Raw genomic sequence first — 23,236 nt, 5'->3', positions numbered from 1 at the left:
TTGTGCTGAGAAGCTGCTAAATAGAGTAATTATAAGCACAATAAAATAAACTATCATTAAAATTCCTTACCTTCAAGTAATCTAAGGCTCTCAGAATTATCACAGACATATAACATCCTAAGTCAATCTGCCCACAGTCTACTCATATCAGGTGACTCTGACGAACTTCTGAAGACAATAGTTAGTTGAAGCAGTGCTATTACTGATAATAATGGCCAACATTTTTTGAGTAATTGTCAAGTGGCAGCAAATTATTATCCCTTTTCCCAGATAAGGAAGTTCAGGTTTAGAGAGAATTCACCAAAAGATGAGCCAAAGCAGTCTGACTTAAGAACCCACACTCTTCACTAGGAAACCATACTGTTTCCTGGCAGAAAAAACGGATTAACCCCTCTATTTCCAGTGCAGGGATGGGCTCCCTATGATCACCACCCTAAAGATGACACAAGAAATTATTCTGAGGTTCACAGCCAGAGCCACTCACTCTTACAATCCTGTTAGGAGACTTTTTCCCTGTCACGAGCACAGTGACCTGTGACAGGCCTGCACCCCTGACTCAGCAGAGGGACTGTCTTACTCAGCTTTGTATTCCACCGTTAAACAGTTTCCAGTGCCACTCAATCTTTAAAGTGTTTAAGAATCACCTGGATTTTGTTAAAATATACATTTTGATGGTGTAGGTCAAGGGTGAGGTCTCTTACACATTTCTAACAAGCTCCAAGATGAGAAGGTGACAACCCAGGCTGCGCACCAGAATCAGCTGGGAAGCTTTTGAAGCCATCACTGCCCGGTGCCACCCTAGACCAACAGAATCAGACTCCCTGGTGGTGAAGCCTGGGGCATCAGAATTTTAAAAAGCTCCTCACGTAACTCTAACATACAGTCAAGTGAGAGAACGCTGTTCAAGAGATTTCCTACTTTAGATTTGGTCCATGGACCACTGTTCTAGACCGGTGCTTGTCAAACTTCAAGGTACAGGCAAACCACTTGGATATCTTCTTAAAATGCAGATTCTAACTTAGTAGGTCAGGGGTGGGGCCTGAGATTCTGCAGTCCTAACAAGGTCCAAGTCAATGCTGTTGGGTTACAAGATGGTGAGTAGAAAAACGAAAAAGCTCAGTAGTTCGGTGTGTGATTTACAAGGCTTTCCTGTAATAATTCCAGATTCAGAGACCAGTAGAATACTTGGGATGGAGGTTCAGGCACAGACATGAGAGACAGCATACAAGGTGGGGGATTAGGCAGTCAAAGCATTTACCTAACATTGGTTTAGGTAGAGCTTAACATTAACCCTCATTAGCACTCATGATAAGATTATATTCAACTTACCTTGTACCAGGGCCTCTTAGGTACTGAATGCTAAGGCTCTGTGAGGAGCTCAGCCAATTTAACATATACTGTATTTCAGTTTACAGAAAGTTCATGAGATCCATAGGAGAAAAAGAAACACAAGATTAAAGCACCGGAAACGTACTCATTTTGGGTTCTGATAAACTAGTATTCCTATGTAAAAATACCTTCAAAGAACTATTTATATAGAGAAGGTCTTTTCTCCCCCAAACCATGGATCAATGGATAACATTTCTCACCTAGTGGTGCAAATCTTGTGTTAAATGATCTCTACTGAGAGGAAATGTTACTGCTTCTTTTAAAACTTAAATACTGCACCGATATATGAATAAAAAGATTGCTGTTTCATCCTGCCCAATTAAAATATCAACCACCAAATCAGTTTTTGTTTAGAACTAGGTTTCTCCTTGTAATAACATGTACCGCCAATGTCCTTTATCCTTTGAGGTTTTTTAATATGGTCTTTGATAAAAGGTCATCCATTTAACCCCACAATACTCTTCACACCATTATCCACGGCATTGCTTTGTTTTAAGGTTTAAACTACAGAATTAGAATATTTCTGGGAAACCCTATTTCAAATCCAGGACCATTTCCTGCCATCATCACCTAACAATCTGGCAGAGCCCAAAACCACAAGAGCCGGGGTCAGGCCCGTCTGGGGGACCAAAAGAACAGTGATGACCAGAGCACCTAGCTTCCCCCCCTGTGCTGGCTCCCTGACAATCAAGCCCGTCAGAGGAGGGAGGCAAGCACAGAAGAGCTGCCAGGAAACTCACCTTAGAGAGCACATTGTCTACAAAGAAGAAATGAGAAAGAATCACAAGCAACCCCCACGAGCTCCTGCCTGCGCATCCATCACTCCAGCTGGCCTTAGCCCACTCCTGGCCCTCCAAGAACTCGCTCACGCCCACAGCTGCAAGCCTCGCCTCTAAATGGTGACTCCCAAGTCTCTCCAGCTGACCTGCATCCCACACTCCCACCAGCATTTCCTCATGAAGGACCCTCACTCTCCTCACATTGAATTGTTTCAACTGCCCCCACTAGTGGGCGCTCTCCTACGGACCTTGCTCATTGCTACTTGATTCCAAAGTCATCCATGTTTGAAATCTCACAATCATCTTGACCCAGTCCTCATGTCCTACCATGTTTTCCAGAAAATAAGACTGGGTCTTATATTCATTTTTGCGCCAAAAGACACATTAGGGCTTCTGTTTGGGGATGTCATCCTGAAAAATCATGCTAGGACTTATTTTCTGGTTAGGTCTTATTTTCGGGGAAACACGGTATATTCAAATATTCACCAAATCCTGACTTTTTTTTTCTTACCAGCCTTTTTCTTATCTGTTTTCTTATATTCCTTAGACTGTTATTCAGACTATTACAAAACTCATGATAGGTTTAAAATGAATAGCCACAAACTACAACTTATTAAAATCTTAAAAAACAAAACAAAATAAACACCTAAAATTGAGTGATAAGATTATTTCCATTTTACCAAAAAGGAATCGGAGGTTTCTCGCAGTGGAACAACCTTCCCCAAATCAGGCAGCCAGCAAAGAGGTATGACTTGACCCCTGACTTACTTCTGATATCGAGTCCCCATATTTATGCCACGCTACCAATGGTCACTGTACTGTATGAAAAGAAAGTGGTATTTCAGGAGATCCAGTAATAGGTGTTTCAGACAGCTTGGAGCTGGGAGGATGGTGCTGGCAGCTCAGAGGCTGACCCAGGGCTTGCACACATGGTGCTGTGGCTTGACTGTTCTTCAGGTGCTACTGTTGTAGGTATTGTTATTCATTTTCATTTATTTATATATCTTCTACGTACCAGGCATTGTTAAACCACTTGATTTTCTTTTCTTGATTTTTGTTTTTCACTGAATTAATCTCAGCTGCTTCTCCCTCCTATTTTACACTGGGAAAAGGTCCCAGGTTGTAATTTACTCAAGATCAACACCTAGTAACCTAGAATCTGGAATTTGAAACCAGATACGAACTGAGTTTGAAACCTAGTAGAGCCCCCACCCCTCATCGTTGAGCAGGAACTCCTTTGTGGACAAAATATTTTTTTACCATCACAACTGCTTCAGGAAGCTAGGAGAGGAAAATGAGAACCTATTTTCTACAGAACAAGTTTTAAATGTAAAAGAACTAATGCGGTTACCAGAGCAAGAGTGACCCAGTAATGAGCCTATGAGGGAAGAGCGCTTCCCACCGGTGATGACAGAAATGCTGGGAGCCCCAGGGTCAGCCAGCTCTCTCAAGACAATTTCACATGATCACAGTCTTTTCCTCTGTCACCCGCTTAGCTAATATCACATTGCTTTAATTTCTTATTTTAATATTTATACATTATATTAAAATGCTGCACATTTTAAATTGGATGTCAAATGTGTGTTTTTTTAAATCATACTCCAACAAATGTCTGTATTGATCTTGTTTCATATGACGTTTTCCTAAACAGAAAGACACTAAAAAGAGAGAACAGCTGAAGAAGAAAAAGGATACTTGTAAATGCCAGTATTCAATTTGAAAAGAGGGGTAAAAAAACAAGAAGAAGGCGAAAAACCACAAAGATCAAATTCAGAGTGGACCCAAGTCCGACTGAAGCACTCTCCTCAGGTATGTCAGTCGCACACAGATGTAATTCACCTCTTTTGCTATACTCCTCCTCCGTATCGGTATCTGAAAGAAAAACTAGGAAGCTGAGGCATAAAATATATCTATTCCACTACAAAGGTAATTTTAAAAAGCAATTTTATGTATGTCAGAGATCCAAAAGAGAAGCTCCTGCCATATTACTGTATTTGCTATTTCTCTTTTTCTATCTGTCCAAACCCAAGCTCACTAGACACGGACAATATTCGGCTCTGTTAATGGTCACTGTGGCAGCATTTGTGCCTTACAGTCTCCAGGTCAGAACTTACTGATTGGAACTGCCGTCATCAGCGAGGGAGAAGCACCCAGACACAAAGGAACCCATCGGAACGTGTGTAACTGTAAGTCTCTAATTATCCTTTCTAATTTTGGAGCCATGTGACTGGACTTCACACAGCACCGCTGACCCACCAGCCTGAGTGCTATGTAGCTGGACCACAAAGGGAGGGGATGCTGCTCTTTGCTCCTTCATTAAAATATTGTGTTCCATCCACGGGGCAAGCTATTTCCTGACCAACATGTGGCACCCTGGTCAGCATTCAGGGTTCACAGCACTCACAGCACCTGAGAGAATTTAACTCTTCCCGTCGAGGTTTACTCCAAGATCTTAAAAGGCTTCTTCACCTTATAGAGTGATCTATTTGGTATTACAAAGGAACACAAGCCTTTAAAAGACGAACAGTGAGCACATATACTCTTTAAAATTGTCCTTTCCAACCTGATACGAGATTATTATGGGTTTGAAATATTTTCTTCTTTGACTTAAGTGGAGAGAGGAACAGGGAAGAACAGCGCCCCTCTGGCCACCAAAGCATGGCTACATCCACGACTGGAAGGTGTTTCTCAGGGGGAACTAGATTTGCTCAGGTGCTAGAACATCTTTATCACCTTTTGCAATCACTTCCACCTGTCTTTAAAGAAAGCAGTGTCGTCCTGAGTTCAAAAGAAATCACTGTCAAATACTGCCATGGAAATAAACTTCAACGGCAAAGCAAAGGCACATGTTGAAAGCAGAAAAGGATTTTAAAATACACCCAGGCAATGCCAAACAAATATGTTTTTGTTTTGAAACCAAAAATAAATAGGCTCTGGAGCCTGACTGCCTGGGTTCAAATCCTGGGTGTCATTTATCATCTATGTGACTTTGAGCAAGTTACTCAAGTGCTCTGCGCCTCCCTTTCTTTAACTGGAAAATGAGAACATTAATAGTTCCTTTCTCCCAGCTTCTTATGAGGATTAAGCACCATGTGCTTACTAAATAAATAAACCTATGGGATATATAAGATATAAAGCTGTGTTTAGAGACAACCTACAGTAATCTTATAATATTTTCTATTAGCTGTCAACTAACATTAAAATCAATACCTCAACAGGGATGGAATTAATTTTATTGGTTCCTGTCTGGCTCGAATCACAGAAGCATTCCCAGGGAGACAGATCTCATCCCCTTTCCTCTGAGCCTTCCTCAGAGTTCACTTTATCTAGTACAGTCAGACCTCCCAGTTCACTGCCAAGGAGACGGGAGAGGCCAGTGAGATGGACTGCTACGCATGTACACTGGTTTTGTCATTTTTCTAGTGCAAATATCACAACATTTATTAATACAGTTGAAAAATAATTGTTTTCCTTGAATCTAATACCTCAGGCCTGACTGTTTGGCTGAGGGAAGTCAATTGTGCGGACTATTGTGAAGTCAGCATTCTACTCTGGATTTCCTTACAGACTCAATACCTCTGCGTCGACTTCCTCCCCTCTGCAGAGGGATGTTTTAATGCAGAAGAAATTTTTAAAAGCCCACTCATTGATTACTTTAAAAATTTATGGAAACGTGTTTATTAATGATTTGGTAAATTTTTTCTCAAATTGCAAATGCACCAACAATAATAATCAGCTCTATTACCAACCCAGACTTCTGGCTCTGTAGACACAAGGCACTGTGAGGAATTAGATCAAAAGAAATAATAAAGATATGAGACCAGGCAGCCTGCAACAGTGAATGTACCCAGTCTAGGAGTCAGGTAAGTTGAATTCTGGTACCGGATCTGTCACCAGGTAAACCCAGCCCACCAAACTGGGACTCAGATTCTTTGCTGTAAAACAAGGTTTGTAAGGCCCCACTTCAAGCTGGAAACTGTCATCATTCTTTAACCTACGATTCCTCTGGTGCCACAACTTCTCCAAAGCACCAAGAGGTACAGGGGGGTTAAAAGAAAATGAAAGTTATACCAGTTTCTCTAAAATTTCTTAGGATCACTGAGGCTGCCCTGTATTTTTTTAACAGAGACATGTGGAAAGTGCCAGAGCTGGGTGAGAAGTTCGGCTGGCTCATCTCTAAGATGCTTCTCATCCAGTACTAGAATTCGGCCTTATCACTGGGCAAGATCTCAGGGTTCAACAATGCAAGTGACGGCAGCTGAAACCTTATCTCCAGACAGCCTGAAGTGTGCCACTGTCTCAATCTGAGGTGCTAAAATACTATAACCTACCGCAATCCTGTCTCTAACTATCTAACGCTGCCCTACTAATGACGCGCACTCCATGGCCCCATGATGACGACTTCCTATTCTAAGTAAGCAGACCATACATTTGATAAACCTTTCACAATTTCTTCCTCTTATCTCATCTTTTATTTACTTACCCTCCCTGTGGCTTCTTCTGCAAAGCCTCTCAGCCCCAAATGCTCAGCTCCCCAACCTGTTTTGGGTCTGTAATATAAACAACTTCCACTCGCCCCAGAAAGTTGGATTGGAATTTCTATGAAAATTTCTGCATACCTGTGCTATAGCATTTTATCACAATTTATAGTTATTAGAGATGATGGTGGGAAAAAAAGGACTAAAGTGGCACTCAGGGATGCCCCCTCTCAAGAACACCCTCTTCTCAGGGACACCCTTCCCTCAGGGATACCCCCCACCCCCTCAGAGATACAGGACTCTAAATGTAGGCTTATCAGCTAACCAATTCTGATTGAAGCCCCTACTTTGTACCTGGCACTCTGGGTATTTTAATCTAGTTTAACTCTTTAAGTCTCACAGCCACATGGCGTACCGCGTATCATTAACCCCAATTTTGCAAATAAATAATTCCAGTTTCAGAGAGAATAAGTGGCTTGCCCAAGTAATTCAAACCAAGGTCTTCGCTTTGGAGACTTGTGTTCATCATCTCCCCGCGACCCAAGAAGACAACCAATATCTATGGTCCATTTCACATGGAAATGCACAGCTACAAGGTAATGATGTGCCAGTCTCGAATGCGCTCATCCATCGAATTATAAGCCTACAAACTGGTTATAGAAAATGCTTACTACAGGACAGACTGCTCATAAAAAGAGGTTCATTGGAAACCTGTAATATGAATACTGACTTTTAAAGAAAAGCACTGACATTTTTTCATACAGCTTTAAAATAGTTTATCCCCATTTCACCTCCCCGCCAACACACACACACACAGAGACACTTCAATTAAGGAAAACTGTATCAAAACTAAATTCATAAAATCTTTAAGAAGTTTAGCATTCTCTGCCCATGGATAGAGGTGCTAAAGGGCAGGTAAATGACCCAAGGGTAGTGAGCAGGAGGAAATGAAATGCTGGATAAGCCATAAACAGACAGGGCATCACTAAATGACAGGTGTAGCACATATAACCTGTATGACTTGTCATTTTATCTCCCAGGTAGATTTCAGTCCTAAAGTAGAGAGAGATAATAAGTATTTATAGCCGTGACCAAGGTATCAGCTCTATGATCAAGCACCCATATAATGAGCTCCTTCCCCCACCGTATCAGGACCAGGAAGACAACCTAACAGAACAGGACCTCACAGAGCAAAGGACTGGAAGAGACTCTGGCGACCATCTAATCCAACTCCCTCGATCTATAATTAAGAAATCTCTGACCTGATCAAACAACCTGCTCCAAGTCACCCACCCATGTCAGTGCCTGAACGAAAGCCCACATCTCTCCGTGCTCCTTTCACAGCACCAGCTTCGACCAAAGCTGCATCGTCAGAGCTCACAGCTCCTCACCACCTACAAATATTAGTGCAGGACCCAACGTACACAGGGTCATCCAAGAAATACCACCAAACAGAGTGACCAACTTGGCGAACCACTAAAGGGTGCTCTGCCTGCCCCTAAAACCCAAATTTCCTTTTACTCACATCATTCACTTATATCCATAGAAACTGGCCAAATGCTTTTCAAATATCTCCCACATTCAGATTTCCCAAAGAGAAAACGCTACAAAACCACAAGCACGAAATTAATGAGAACAGGACTAGTACCTTCCCCAGAACGCAATTTCTCGGGTGCCTTTCTCGTAGATGGGATCTCCAGTGTCACTGAGCCCGTTGCTGATCCCGGTAGAATAGCCCATCACTATTCCGCCATCTGCTGAGACGCTCAGGACGTCTTGCTGTCCTCCCACTGATGTCCTCTCCAGGAACTGACTGCCTTCTTTAATGCGCTGCTGTATCATTGGCGTGAGGGGCATTTCAAAGCTAAAATAGCTATCAGGCTCTGAGTACAATGTCTCCAAGGACTCGGCGCTGTAGTATAAGGAAGTGTTGTCCAAAATGGTTTCAAACTGGGAGCTGTACATATCAGTGGAGTCCTCCGTATACCCAGGCCCCAGGATTTCATCCTCTCCTCCCATAAAGTGCTCCTCTTGTTCAAGAATCCTAGAAAGGAAATAAGAGTGAAGCGTTTCAATATTAGGTTAATTTTTCATTTTTTTTCTCCTTCATCCATATAAAAAAGATAGCATTCTCTAGAGCTAACACCTGTATTCACTTGGCTTATGTCTTAATATATTTGCGAAGGAAGATATCATAGAAATATATTCGGGTTGAAAAAATTCCTAGCATACACATGCTGAACTACCCTCTAATATATAGTTTTAAACTAGTTACCTAGTATGTGAATACATCTAGTCCAATGAATATTTGAATAAATATTTGAATAAATACATCTAGTCCAAGGAATATTTCAATAAATATTCCCACGTTAGCCAACTAAACTCCACAAATTCAAATTATTAACAGCTACTGTCATGCTCAATTTTAACAAAAGCAGATAAATATGTTGCGTAAACTTAATGGAGTAAAAATATACTAAACTTTCATCAGTCTATTAATACTTTCTGATTTAAGACCAAATGCCCTCAGGCTATGACTACATTAGAATCCAAGGGTCGCCCCCTGCTGACAATGAAGCAGCACTGCAGAGAGGTTTCAAGTCCAAAATTAGACAGTGAATGAATGACCTTAAAAAAAAAAAAAAAAAAAAGCCAACAGACATGCTTATTACAAGGCTCACCAAAACAGTAAAAACCTAGAAACAACTTATAAGTTAATATAAAGGGGTGGTCCATTAACTGACTGATATGTAGCACGTTCTTCAAATATTAAAAATGAACATTAGGATAACTAAGTAAAATTTCAAAAACTCTAAGCGCAAGAAGGCAAGTTAGAAAAACCTGGAGATGAATTCTGGATGTGCCGATTACTCCTATATCACTTAAGCAACTTAACCTCTCTGAGCCTCAGATTCCTATAAATAGAAATAAAGTAGAACTAGGAATACAAAGGCCTCAGAAGTAATCTGCATCCCTCCTAGGTACTGGCAAGATCCACGTTCAACAATCCAGTTGCCTTTGTTGTTTTTAAGTAACTGAAGGCCTAACATGTACCAAATCTGATCCTGAGCTTATACCGCTTAATGGCTCTCACTGCACTTGGAATGAAACGAGAAGTTGTGATGAAGCTCCTTCCTACCACTCATCGCCCAGCATTCCCCCCCCAAGCTCCTCATGCTCCAGCCACAATGGTGGAGTTTCAAATCTTCAAACTTGTCCTAAGGCCTATGCTTCACACAATCCCAGGAAGCACAGGCAGCAGGCAACCCAGCTGCCCTCCTTCGCACATGCTGTTCCCTCTACCTGGAATGTTCTTCTTCCCCATTCTCGTGCTATGCCTGGCTGACTCATAGTCACTCGAGTCTCAGCTCAATTACCGTTTCCACAGAAAGGCTTTGCCCAAGCCACCAAATGAATTCGCCTCTCTCCTGCATGCAAATGATGCTTTCTAATATGTCTCTTGTCTTTTCCTAGTACAACTTGTGATCCTGGAATTATTAATGTGTTTATGTGGTCAGTGTGTATCTTCAGCAGTAAACTACGTGGAGGCAGTGACCATGAGCCATATCTATTTTGAACGTTTCTTTGTGCCCAGCATCTAGCAGTGTCAAGGATGTAGTAGACAATCAAGAGGTATTTGTGGAAGAAAAGGAAGGGAAGGAGGGAGGAAGAGAGGAAAGGAAGGATGAATGAATACACAACAGCAAAAGTGCATATTCCAGTGGGAATATAATTACTGAGCCATGTGCCATGTATCCAGGCTGCTTTTGAGGGAAGTCTGGAGGTTCTGTGTGTTGGTGGGGCAGGAAGGAGGAAATGGAGAGCAGTCCTAATAGCCCTCCTAAGGGAGCATCACTCTCACTGGATTTGTTAATTAACTGTAGAGGAAAAGGCATTCCCTTATACAACCAACCAAACAAAATAAGCGTGTCAGCCTCCCGTATAAAGGATGTTCTCCCGTATAAATGATGAAATGTGGTGTCATGAGGACTGATGGAAGCAAAGATGGTACAAATGTGAAATGACAGTGCACTGCAAATGAGTTTGCCAAAAGGAGCACTGTATAGTCAGTCTACGAGCAAAGGAAGTGAAGAAAGATGCGTCATATCTTCCATTTATCCAGGCTCGAAGCTGGTATGGGTGTCAGAAATGAAATGAAAGACAAGGAAATACCATGACACCGAGTTTACTTATCAGGGCCATAATCAAAACATATGTTACTTGTGAGAAGGGATTCCCATGTGAACGCCATGGAATCACCGAAACATAGTCTACTTCTAACCTCCTCATCTCCTTTCTAAACCTAAAAAATTGAGTCAGCCCAAACCCAGAACTTGTGTGTTCATATGCGTATGTAGGCACTGGTGTGGCACCCAGAAAAAAATGTCTAAGTTAGTATGAAATGACTATAAGATGTGTGAAACGAGTCCAAATCTTTCATATTATTAAAGATAATTGTGGGGTGTTTCAGTTACCTTGATGTTAGAAAACTTGAAGCCTGTCAAATATAACAAAATGTCAGAAATGGATTCATATAGTTTAGTGCTGACAGTCTCTCCATCACTCTGCTTCCTGGTCTATGCCTAATGGACAACCTTATAACAAGATCACTTTAATATCTTGGAAACTTAGAAGGACTCTAGCTTCCTTTCCATTCCACGATAACAAGGACCCTGGATATTGTGAGTTGAGTTCTCTCAGCCAAACACAAGAAAATGGTTTCCCATAATACAGACCAGGCGTCACAGAGAGCAGGACTACCAGGGTTACTCACCCCTCCTTGTCTCTCTCCAGTTCAGGTTTCTTCTCAAGATGGTCTTTGCTTTCCTTTAGGAAGACTTCATCCTCTCCACTCTCCACAAGAGGCACAGGCGAAAATGTCCCCGAGCCAGTGGCAGGTGCCTCTGAAGGAGCTCTCCAGCTTTTACCCCCAACACGCTCAGTGAAACCGACTGAATTATACAAACCCGCAGATGAGATGACATGGCTTGGCACTTTGGAAAACGCTTTGATTTCAGGAGAGGCAGTCCTTTCCAATGATGTCTCAAAATCCACAGGATGCCGTGTCTCTCGTTTCTCCCCTCCTGTCCACAATATTTCCACCCCTTGAAATTCCACATGTTTGACACGGCCTGGGCGTCCTGTGGAGCTGCCTCTGTCACATCCTGCTGGGTACTCTCTCCCCACATCAGCCCTCCACTCTCTCACAAAACCAACACTGCCCTCAGAGTTGTGGGGTGCTGCTGGGCCCCCCATGGAGGATACTGGACCAGCTGGCTCCTGCACACGGAGAGACCCTTTTCTCCCATTATTAGTTATTTGGGAAAACTCTGCCTGAGTTTCTCCGGTTAACAGTACAGAAAGATCCTTCTGGATGCTCAAATAAAATTTGTCTTCAGTCGTAACTTCAGCTGAAAGAGGTATATTGTCTTGGCCAGCAGGGAGCAGTTTGTTGGCTCTCTGCGTTTTCTGATTGGCACCGTCCAGCTCTTTTTCCACTTGCTGAACTGAAAAACTAGAAACAGCATCTTTGTGTAGTACCTTTGTAGCCTGTAACGTTCCTGAAGCTATTCTGGCTTCTGTAGCTTTCAGAGCTGAAATCAGAGAGTCAATGGGCTGTAAACTTTGTTCCTTGAGGTGACTTTGAAAAGGGGCCTCTCCAACATCTTTTGGTCCATCTGTAATATTGTCAAGCACAGAGTGGTGGCCAGCAAGAAGCTGGACGCCCTGCTGCCCTTGTGGGCAGCATGGCAGAGATTCTGCATCAAACTCGAGAGAAGTTCTTAGGCCTTCTCCACTCTCCTCCATGGTCCCATATTCTGGAAATTCATTTGTGACATTCGGGGGGAGTAAGGTGCTTCCTCCATGATCACCTGTGAATACAACAGAGTGGACACATGACTTGTTTGAAACAACAGGTTCCACTGTGGATTAATAACTATCCACACGTATTAGGCACTCAATAATCCTTATTTGATTCCTTCACTGTCTTGTTCCTCCCACCACTTCTCATAAGCTTGCCAGTGGTCCCTTCCATTTAGCTTATGTGAATGGAACCACAGGGTTTTTGGGAGAAAAGGAGGCAATCTAACGATACATGACATAATTAACCCTGCTTCTGAAAAAGTCCCACACATGCAACTCAGTTGCTGCATATACAAAAAGAGATTAAAATAAGGACACATATCACTTTCCAAATACCACTCTTCCAATAGCAACTAAAATATTTATACGTGTTTTGGGTAAAACAATAGCCTTATGATCCAGCCTACGGTGTCCGTGCAGTAAAATCTCTGAGATGGAGCCTCAGGAAAAAAGACATGATCTATTTAAAGTCAGTAAATATTTTTTTCAGTTAGAAGGCTTCCCTTCACTGTTTGATTTCAGGGGGATGGAGGGGAATACTTTTAGAACATCCCTGGAGAGTAAGAGTGAAGTCAAAATGGAACAGGAAACTTAATGTGTTCAGAAAATTTTCCAGGATCCCAGTTGCATAAAATTTACATGGAACCTTATACAGAACACCAAAATCTGACGCAATGAAAAAAAGAAATTAGTGTATATTTACTATTTTGGATCAAATTTACATTTTCTTATTAAAATGGCTGTCAGGATAGGGAAAATGTTCTGATGAACAAAAATTTAAATTGGGGGTTTATGGATAACAGTTACAGTCCTATTTGTCCCAGTATTTAATTTTTTGGGGAACTTGGTTTTGGTTACTTTGTATCAAGAAAATCCTCATGTACACTAGAAATATAGTGTACTCACTTGACAAGTGTATGAAAGAGGACATTTGTTGTTGTTTTTAAAGCACTGTGAGCTACACCCTTCTTGTTGAGTGAAATATTTGACAAATGTCTGAATGCATATATACACTGGAACGACATGGAAGACTTGATTCCAAGGCATGCATAAAATGAGGTAACTTGGAAACATGAATAAACAGATGGTATCCCGGAGCATGCAAAATTTGATAGATAGTAATACATTTGAGAGCATACACTATTTCATATTCCATTTTAAAAATAATTTGAACAATATTTTTAAAAATTAAATGTGAATCAAACATTGATGGAATCCAAGAAACACTTCTCTGCGATGGCGGTATTTAAAATACCTTCACAAGACAGAACTAAGAGGATGTGGCTTGCTGAAATCTGAAGAGGAAGTAACTTTTCAAACCCTGATTTTGAAAAGGAAGGCAGTTAAAAACAATACAGATTCCTCTATCTAGGATGACACACTGACATTTTTAAAGCCACAGGACTTTGAAGTTTTCCCCTTTTAAGATTCAATGGTTTTCAATATGTTCACAAAATTATGCAGCCAACATCACTATCTAATTCCAGAACATTTTCATGACTCCCCCCAAAACCCCCATATCCATGAGCTGTCACTCCCCACTGCCCTGTCCCCTCAGGCCTTGGTTAACTACCAATCTACTTTCTGTCCCTACAGATTTGCATATTCGGAACATTTCATAGAAATGGAAATCACACAATGTGGCATTTTGTGTCTCTCTTTTTTCACTTAGCAAAATGTTTTCAAGGTTTACCCACGTTGTAGGATGTGTCAGAACTTCATTACTTTTTATTGCCAAATAATATTCCATTGTATGAATATACCAGTTTCTTTAGCTATTCCTCGGCTGATGAATATTTGTGTTGTTGCCACTTTTTGGCTATTGTGAATGATGAACATTTGTAGACAGTTTTTATGTCTACATTTATCTTGGGTATTCACCTATGAGTAGAATTTCTGGGTCATATGGTAACTCTGTGTCTAATGTTTTGAGAAACTGCCAGTTTCCCAAAGCAACTGCGCTATTTTACATTCCTACCGGCAATATTGTCCATTTTTTTTTATTATAGCCAGCCTAGTGGGTGTGGAATGGTATTTCACTATGGTTTTGGTTTGCATTTCCCTAGTGCCTGAATTTATTCTCCAAAGTATTTTATTCTTTTTAATACTATTACAAGTTGAATTGTTTTCTTAATTTCATTTTCAGATTATTCACTGCTAGCATGTAGAAATACAATTGGTTATTGCATATTGAACTTATATTCTGCAACCTTGCCAGCCTTATTTGCTCTAATAGCTATTTTGTAGATGCCTTAGGATTTTCCTCCTATGTACAAGATCATGTCATCTGTGAATAGAGGTAGTTTTATTTTTTTCTTTCCTATCTGGATGCCTTTTATTTCGTTTTCTTGCCTAACTGCCCTGATTAGACCCTCCAGTACAATGTTGAATAGAAGTGGTAAGAGCAGACCTCCTTGTCTTGTTCCTGATCTCACGGGAAAGCTTTCAGTTTCAGTCTTTCACCACTAAGTATGATGTTAGCCGTAGATTTTTCATAAATGTCTTGTATCATGATGAAGGAGATCCCTGCTAATCCCAGTTTGTCAAGTGTTTTTTTATCACGAGAGGGTGTCAAATTTTATCAAATGCCTTCTCTCTGTCAATTGAGATGCTCAGGTGGGTTTTGTCTCTTATTCTAGTAACACGGTGTATTACATTAATTGATTTGTTATATACTGAACCAATCTAGCATTCTGGAATAAATCCCACTTGGTCTTGGTGCATTATCCTTTTTTTAGACTTAAAGTTGTTAGATTCAGCTTTCCAGTATTTTTGCATCTATATTCATAAGCAATATTGGTCTGTACTTGTATCATCTTTGTCTGGTTTTGGTATTAGGGTAATGCTGACTTCACAAAATGAATTGGCAAGTATTCTATATGGCATTTGTTTGTACCTTCTTACATTTTTTTAGGCTGTTAACAGTTTTCTCTCCCTTAATCCCTCAGGGGACTTTAGTTTCTTCAGCACTGAAGCTATAAATTTATTGTTAATATGCAATAAAAGGAAGAAAAAGTGAACAATTCAAAATCATGTTTTTCTTTCTTTAACACAGTAAAATATCACATGGCGATTAGAGAAGGACTTAGTGCACACTGGGAAATATTTCCTTTAGAGTTTATAATGCTTTTTATTATTTCTCTAAGCTAGGGTGTACTTTTTCAAAAATATGAGGATCACAGAATATAAAATTTCAAAGGTCAAAGGAATTTTGGGATTAATTCAGCTACCTAACATAATTAGGTGAGAAAACAGGCTCAAAGGAATAATGTACTTACCAACATGACACAACAAAACTCAGAGCTTGTCTGTTCTACCTCTGCTATGCTTTGCATCTCTCCCCTCCCCTCCACCTTTATCGGCAGTGAGGTACCCTACCATGTGTCTTCAATCTTTTCCCTGAAATTTAATAAATCTTCTGAAATGGTTCTCCCATGTCCAGCCTCATTTCCCCACCTCATCTTATATACAATAATCTTCCTAAAACAAAAGTTTAGGTTGCTTTCAATAGTTCCCCACTGCCTACAGAATCAGGCCTCAAGTCCAAACTCCTTGCTCTAGAAGTTAGGGTCCATAATCCAGTCCCAATCTCTTTCCCAATCTACTCTCTCTTTCTCTTGCTTAACTCCCTTTTCAAATGTTATACCATTGCTTCTCTAACTGAAGGAGGGAGAGGCATATAAATAGTTTGAAAAGCTTCTCTCCAATATATACTGGAAACAAAGTTAACTGCAGGTGCACGCTGAACTTCATATACTACCTTGCCTTTGCTCAATCTCTTTTCTCATGTGACATTCTTTTTCTTGTCATCTCTACATGATCAGATTATTTTCATCTTTCAAGACGTAACTCAAATCTCCTCTCCTTAATTAATCCTTCCCTTTAATCACAAACCTTGCAAGAGGTCACCTCTCCTCCTTACAAATGTCAAGAGACTTTTAGACGTACCTTACGTATAGCACATACACATGAAATAAATAAGCATGATGTTAGCTTGTGTTTCAAAGCTTCCACCGGCTACAATTTTTAACCTGTCATGCAGTGTTTTAACAAAACTGTCCACAGTGACCACTGAAGCCATGTGTAAATTCAATACCAAAACATACTATAGTGAAATCCGTTCAACAAAAGGAAGAAAAGTTCAAATTTATCATTTAGGAGCCAGCACACTTTGTACTAACAGTTTAAATTGCCATCTATAAAACACCCAGTAAAATAAACACTAGCACACTGGCTCAAAGGAAAGTGACCACGAAGAAATCAAGAAAAGGGGCCTCCAAGAAATTAAACGATTTCTCCACCTCATTTTTAATACTCTTCACTAAAATGTGTCTCATGAGAGACAGGAACTGCATCAGTTGTGGGCAAATGCATGTGTTGTCTTCATATAACCACTTGGCAACTCGTCAAAGAAAGGAGATAGAAGAGAGAAGAGGAACAGCAAAGCCCCATGTGACAAATAGCCTGCTTTACTATTCTAATCAGTTCTCCTGCTCTAAGTTTACTGTTCTAACAAGTACTATTCCGGTAAGTTTTATTTACTTGTTAACTAAACAAGGACTGGCACAGACCAGGGGAAATAACTATTCTGAGAGGCTAAATGACTTGATCTAGGTAAGTGAAATGTCTAATAAAATATTATATGAGAATTAAAAGTCAAGACTAGATTTTCTGGGCTTTTGTTTCTCAGGAGTAAATTCCCCGGAAAAACTAAGAGGCCTTTGAGGTGTCAGACCTTGATTTCTAAGAGCTCCATCATCTTGCCAAGCATAATAAAGAATGAGAAGATTGTCTAGGGGTAGCTTCTGGGTAGAAATAACCTATAAGTTCACGTGGCACTTCGTCAGAGCACTCCTCACAGGCTTCAGCATGACATCAAATACTTCCTTTCAAAGAAGGCATCCCTTTGTTAGAACACAACAGCAGTTTATTTTTGCTGTTTGCATTGCTGTTTGCATTTCTCGTCACCCCTGGAACTGTTTTTAACAACAAACAAAACTTTATAAAAGTTTTAATCTTAAGATTTTTATTTAGAATTTCTGATTTTTCCCTTATATTTAAAAATTGGGACTACTTATGTTGGGGCGGGTGTAAAAAAAAAAAAAGACCTAGTGCGTCTTTTATAAGATTCCTTTCTGCTCCCTTTCAAAACAGGGCCATACTTTCCGTTAAATGCCCATCATTTCCAAAATCCCCTGACTCCATTGAGCAAACGTTTATTAGTTACCTGCTATGTACTGAATATAGGGGAGCCAAAACTGAATGCAGCCAAAGCACGAGAAGGCTGTTTAGCACATAGGAAGCTTGCCCTGGCAGCATGTGAAGGATGCACAGGGGAGAAAGCACAATCATAAGCAGACCCAGGAGTCCCAACACAGGCTGCTGGCAATAGCGCAGGTGAGGTGGTGAGTGCCGAGCCAGGACAAAGGCGGGTGGACAGAACGAGGGTGCAAGGGCTGCCCCTCTCCCGCTCCAGCCAGTATCCACACCCACTGTCACTCATGCCCTCTGTCCCAGCCCTCTCTAATCTCTGCTTCCAAGCCACTGCGCCACCTATGCCAACGGCTGTGGGCTCTGATACCTAACTTGTAAAGCTTTTCCTTTGCCTTTTGTCAGTCTACATGTATTACTAATAGAATTCAACTGAAAACTGAAATAGCTATTACTCCTCCAGAAAGTCTTACTGAATTAGTCCTGCCCAAATCTGGTCTCATATCTGTGACAAAAGGATTTGCTAAGTATAGAAAAAGAACTTTAGCACTTACTTAAATACAACCACACACTAGTAGAATCTGACTTAATAAAAGCTCATGGTTTTACTGCATTTTTTTCCCCTTTAAGGCATGAAAATGTAAAGAGTGCCGGAGGGAATGGGGATAGAGAGAAGATCTTTTCAACACTCATGTGAAATATATATACTTTTGAGGGTATCTATTTATATTCCCTCTGGAGTTGTTTTTTTCTAACAGAAATCTTACCCATTGCTTTGTGCATTTGGGCAGATTCCTAACAAATTGTTTCCTGTTGTTCAGAAAAGATGCTTCTCCTATGATAAACTAAATCCACTGACTAAAAATATTTTTTCTTTTGATTTAATATACTGAGAAAGAAATGGGATACTTCTGAATGTTAGCAAGATCAATTTCAGGAGCGCTTTGGGCAGTATATTAAATAGCCATCCATTTATAGAACACAGGGACAGGATTATAATAAAATAAAATAGAATAGAAAAAAACATTTCTTCAACATCAAACTTAAAAGCTTCTGCACAGCAAAGGAAATTATCAACAAAATGAAAAGGTAACTTACTGAATGGGAGAAAATATTTGTAAATCATATATCTGACAATGGGTTAATATCCAAAATATATAAAGAACTCATACAATTCAACAGCAAATAACCCAAACAATCCTATTAAAACTGGGCAGAGGATCTGAATAGACACTTTTCCAAAGAAGACTTACAGATGGCCAACAGGTATAACTGACCCTTGAACAACACGGGTTTGAACCGTGCAATCCACTTCCTCGTATATGTGAATTTTTGTAAATAAATACTGTAAATGTATTTTTCTTTCTTATGATTTTCTTAATAACATTTTCTTTTTCTCTAGCTTACTTTAGTGTAATGGTATATATTACATGTAACATAAAATATATGTTAATCAACTGTTTATATTATTGGTATGGCTTCAGATCAACAGTAGGACATTAGTAATTAAGTTTGGGGGGAGTCAAAAGTTAAACACAGATTTTCAACTGCACAGAGGGTTGGTGCCCCAATCCCCATGCTGTTCAAGGGTCAACTGTACATGAAAAAATGCTCAATCACCAATCATCTGGGAGATACAAATCAAAATCACAATGAGATAATCACTCCACACCTGTCAGAATGGCTATTATCAAAAACACAGAAACAAAAAGTTCTAGTGAGGACGTGGAGAAAAGGGAACCCTTGTGCACTGTTGGTGGGAATGTAAACTGGTGCAGCCGCTATGGAAAACAGTATGGAGGTTCCTCAAAAAATTAAAAATAGAACTACCTTATGACCCAGCAATTCCTTCTGGGTAGATATCTGAAGAAAAGAAAAACATTAACTCAAAAACATATATGCACCCCCATGTTCATTGCAGCATTATTTATAATAGCCAAGATGTGGAAACAACCTAAGTGTCCACTGATGAATGAGTGGATAAATAAAATGTGGGATATATACACAATAGAATATTATTCAGCCATAAAAATAGATATCTTGCCATATGCCACAACATAGATAGACTTTGAGGTCATTATGCTAAGTGAAGTAAGTCAGAAAACCATGTAATCTCACTTATATGTGGAATCTTAAAAACAAAAACCAGGCTCATAGGATAGATTGGTGATTGCCAGAGGCAGAGAGGGTGGGAGTGGGTAAAATGGGCAAAGGTGGTCAAAAGGTACAAACTTCCAGTTATAAAATATGTGTCATGGAGATGTAATGTACTGTAATGTATAGATGTAATGTAATATTAGCATGGTGACTGAAGTAAATAATACCATATTGCATATTTGAAAGTTCCTAAGAGAATAGATTTTAAAAGTCCTCACCACAAGAAAAAAAATTTTGCAACTATGTATGGTGATGGATGTTAACTAGACTTATGGTGATCATTTCACAGTATAAACAACTATCAAATCATTATGTTGTACACCTGAAACTAACAATGTTGAAAATTACACCTCAATTTGAAAAAAAAATCTTCAAATCATGGGGAAATGAGCCAGCTCCATAAAATGGGCTTCAGAAAGACCACTGCCCATCTAAGAATAATCCTGTCTGAGGATCATCTTCCACGCTGTCTAGCAAACTCCTTAAAAGAAAATGGTTGAAGAAAATATTGCTACTAATAACAAGAACTATTTGGCAAGTTGACTGCATACTGGGTAACGGGAAGCTGAAATGTAAAGCAAGTAAAAAAGTGTGTCATGGGGGATTCTGAGCAATGGGATATAGTTTCCTAAGAGAATATTTGACTGTCATGTCTATCCCCACAGCCTTCAGGAGAACCACAATTATGACGTCTATACACACACATTCCCTAGAAAGTGGGTCCAGCTGTTTTTAGGCAAAGGGTTTTTTGCCACTAGAATATAAACTCCAAAAGGCAACAACTTTGTCTGCTTTTCACCATTATATCCCCCCAGAGGTTAGAACAACAGTACCTAGCAAAATGGATATATTTGTTGAATCAGTGGATAAATGAAGAATCCCCTATAACCAACAAGATACCATTTGATAGAACCTCAAAACAAAAAGCCTCCCAAAGCACAAGCAAAATACTACATGTCAGTGTCACTCAAATTTTGTCCCCTACGCCCAAGAATAGGCTTGAATAGAATGTTGGAAACATTGGGGTCCTTCCTAATTTCAGAGCTAGCTAATGTTTCCATTTGCTCAGCCAATATTTGTTGGACACCAAGTATGTGTTGAGCATTGGAAAACAGAGCAACAAACAAGGTCAGCATGGCTCGTGCCATCAGGAGCATGCAATCAAAAACAAAATTCAGGCAGAGGTAATGTTAAATGGAGACAACCTTGGCCACAGTTCTAGAATTCAACATGATTCTACACGGGCTGTTACCATTACACATACATTATTCAATTATTTTAGTCTCTGCGTGCTATGCTACCATATGGTAGCCACAGCCACATATGGCTATGTAAATTCAATTAAAATTTTTAAAAATTTTTAAAAAATCAAAAATCCAGTGTTCAATACCATAGGTAGCTGGTGGCTACCATATTGCACCACATAGATATATACTATTTTTCCACAATCACAGAAAATTCCACTTGAAAGCACTGGCCTGGAACATTCCTGCTCGGTGTGGCCTTGGGACACTTGCACAGGTATCACCCAGGAGTTTGTTAAAAATTCCAACTCAGGTAGTACCCCAGACCTTCCTAATCATGACCCGTATTTCTAAAAAGAACCACAGATGATTTGTATACACATTAAAGTATGAGAAGCACTTCTCCAGAGAGCTACAACAATATCTAGAAGTCATCCTGACTACATTGAAATGGCTACTTTTTTATTCTCAAAAAGAATCTCCAGAGCTCCTCTCTCCTAACGGACAGGTCCAACTGTTTCGTCAAATAGACAACGACCTAAGGAAGCACACGGTCTCTCCTTCCTACCAAGAGAAAGCCTTGCTCACTCTGGTTTGGTGGGCCTACCTGTCATCCTGGGACCTTAGTACGTAGGAAGAGAATCACCTCTACTGTGGTATGACCTCTCAGAGTAAATTTCCTATTTTAAATACACTAAATTTATTTAGCTCATAGTAAATGTCTCTCACAGTGAATGGCCCATGACTCTACACTTATACAAGAAGACCTCAGAATCCTAAAATAACTGCAAATGTGAACTTGTGTGTTAGTAAATGCTGGTACATTAACATCTGCACGTAGCCTTTCAAAAATTACACTGGAGCTTACAGGAAAAGGGCGGAAGGAAAGGTAAGGTTTTTCAATTTTTCAAAATCAGGGTATTTTCCCAGATTTTTAATGTTCATGTCATTGGATACATGACGTGTAAAATAAACATGCATGGGTAAATTCACTCTAACGAGGCACTTGTGCGAGTGCACAAAGGGTCTACAATCTATTTTCTGGGAGTACAATTCCACCGATTTTCAATCCTTTATATGATGGCTAACCTAACCACTAAAAATCTGTTTTCTCTCCTTCCCATGGAGGTTGTTCATAGACGCAACAATGTCCGTGGTGCTCTCTGTTCCCCAATGACAATCAGTCCACAGACACATTGAAACTTACATAATCAGCTAGTATGATGAAAGACATATCAATTCTTAACTATTTGAACACTGGAAAATTTATGGAAAAAAGCTTACAGACACACTGCCCCTCCCTCCCTGACTTGTCAGGAAGGAATTCCATCCCTTAGGCAGAAGGCTAACCACTTTGTCCCCTTTAGTCTGAAATTTCATAAAATCAATTAAAAAATTGGACGGCAAAGGTCCAATTTACGAAGCAAACATAGAAAGGAAGTAAGCCTTGCAGAGCTAAAAAAATCTCAAATGCATTTCACCTATAAGTAACGATAATCCTTAACTGTGAATAATAATGATCAATGTTTTTAATGCGTAATTATCAAGAAACTCCTCCGGTAATACAGTGATGGAGGCATGCATGGTTCACGTTTGCAATGCAACACAAAAAGTTGTATTAAAAAACAACAACACAGGAGAATAATACAATCCATTTTTTTCCCAAGCAATAGAAAATACATTTAGTATGATAAAAGTAACAAAAAACGAGTATGAGTAATGAGAATTTACTAAGAGTAATCTAAGGTACGTAACATTTTGGCACACTTTTCCCATTTTGGAGAAGGCTACAGTATACAGTTGAGGATGCTAATCCTCGTCTGGTCACTAATAACTCTCCAAAAGCACAGATACTTAAGGTATTTATATGCTGCAAAAACCAGGAAAAGGCCTGCCAGCCCCTACACAAGCTATTAGCATGTGCACATGAACAGAGACTGTTCCATTAATTGGACACTCTTTCCCTGAGTGATTAATAGTTACAGCTGGTGCTTACCTTGAAATACATTTCACATACTAATGACTCAGAACCCAATTTTTCTCACTCAGTTCTAATTCCTGGGGGAAATGACAGTAGCTTACCATTCCAGTCAAGTTCAGAGGAAGCTCTGTA

The 23,236-nt window shown here is 39.9% G+C and overlaps 1 protein-coding gene and 1 long non-coding RNA gene across 7 annotated transcripts in view; one reads left to right on the top strand and one right to left on the bottom strand.

Annotated features, from left to right (window-relative positions):
• PSD3 (pleckstrin and Sec7 domain containing 3) overlaps positions 1 to 23,236 on the bottom strand; it is a 428,991-nt gene that overhangs the window by 257,544 nt on the left and 148,211 nt on the right. For 5 of the 6 annotated variants that reach the window (XM_019742071.3, XM_019742072.3, XM_088793630.1 and 2 more), the window contains 2 exons: positions 11,421 to 12,519; positions 8,295 to 8,690 (listed from right to left, as the gene is read on the bottom strand). In XM_019742071.3, the coding sequence (XP_019597630.3) occupies positions 8,295 to 8,690; positions 11,421 to 12,519 (1,495 nt within the window). Of the gene's footprint in view, positions 1 to 8,294; positions 8,691 to 11,420; positions 12,520 to 23,205; positions 23,234 to 23,236 lie in introns of those variants that run through there. The other variant, XM_088793631.1, reaches the window with a different exon arrangement.
• LOC141571026 (uncharacterized) lies at positions 3,905 to 7,879 on the top strand. The gene is made up of 3 exons (XR_016019497.1): positions 3,905 to 4,094; positions 4,199 to 4,354; positions 6,295 to 7,879. It is a non-coding gene; the product is annotated as an uncharacterized LOC141571026 (long non-coding RNA).

This window comes from Rhinolophus sinicus, chromosome 16, assembly GCF_057876585.1.
Source record: "Rhinolophus sinicus isolate RSI-liver-muscle chromosome 16, RSI-T2T, whole genome shotgun sequence".
Lineage (NCBI taxonomy): Eukaryota > Metazoa > Chordata > Mammalia > Chiroptera > Rhinolophidae > Rhinolophus > Rhinolophus sinicus.
The sequence above is the reverse complement of the archived record's forward strand: the minus strand, read 5'-3'. Positions and strand labels throughout refer to the sequence as shown.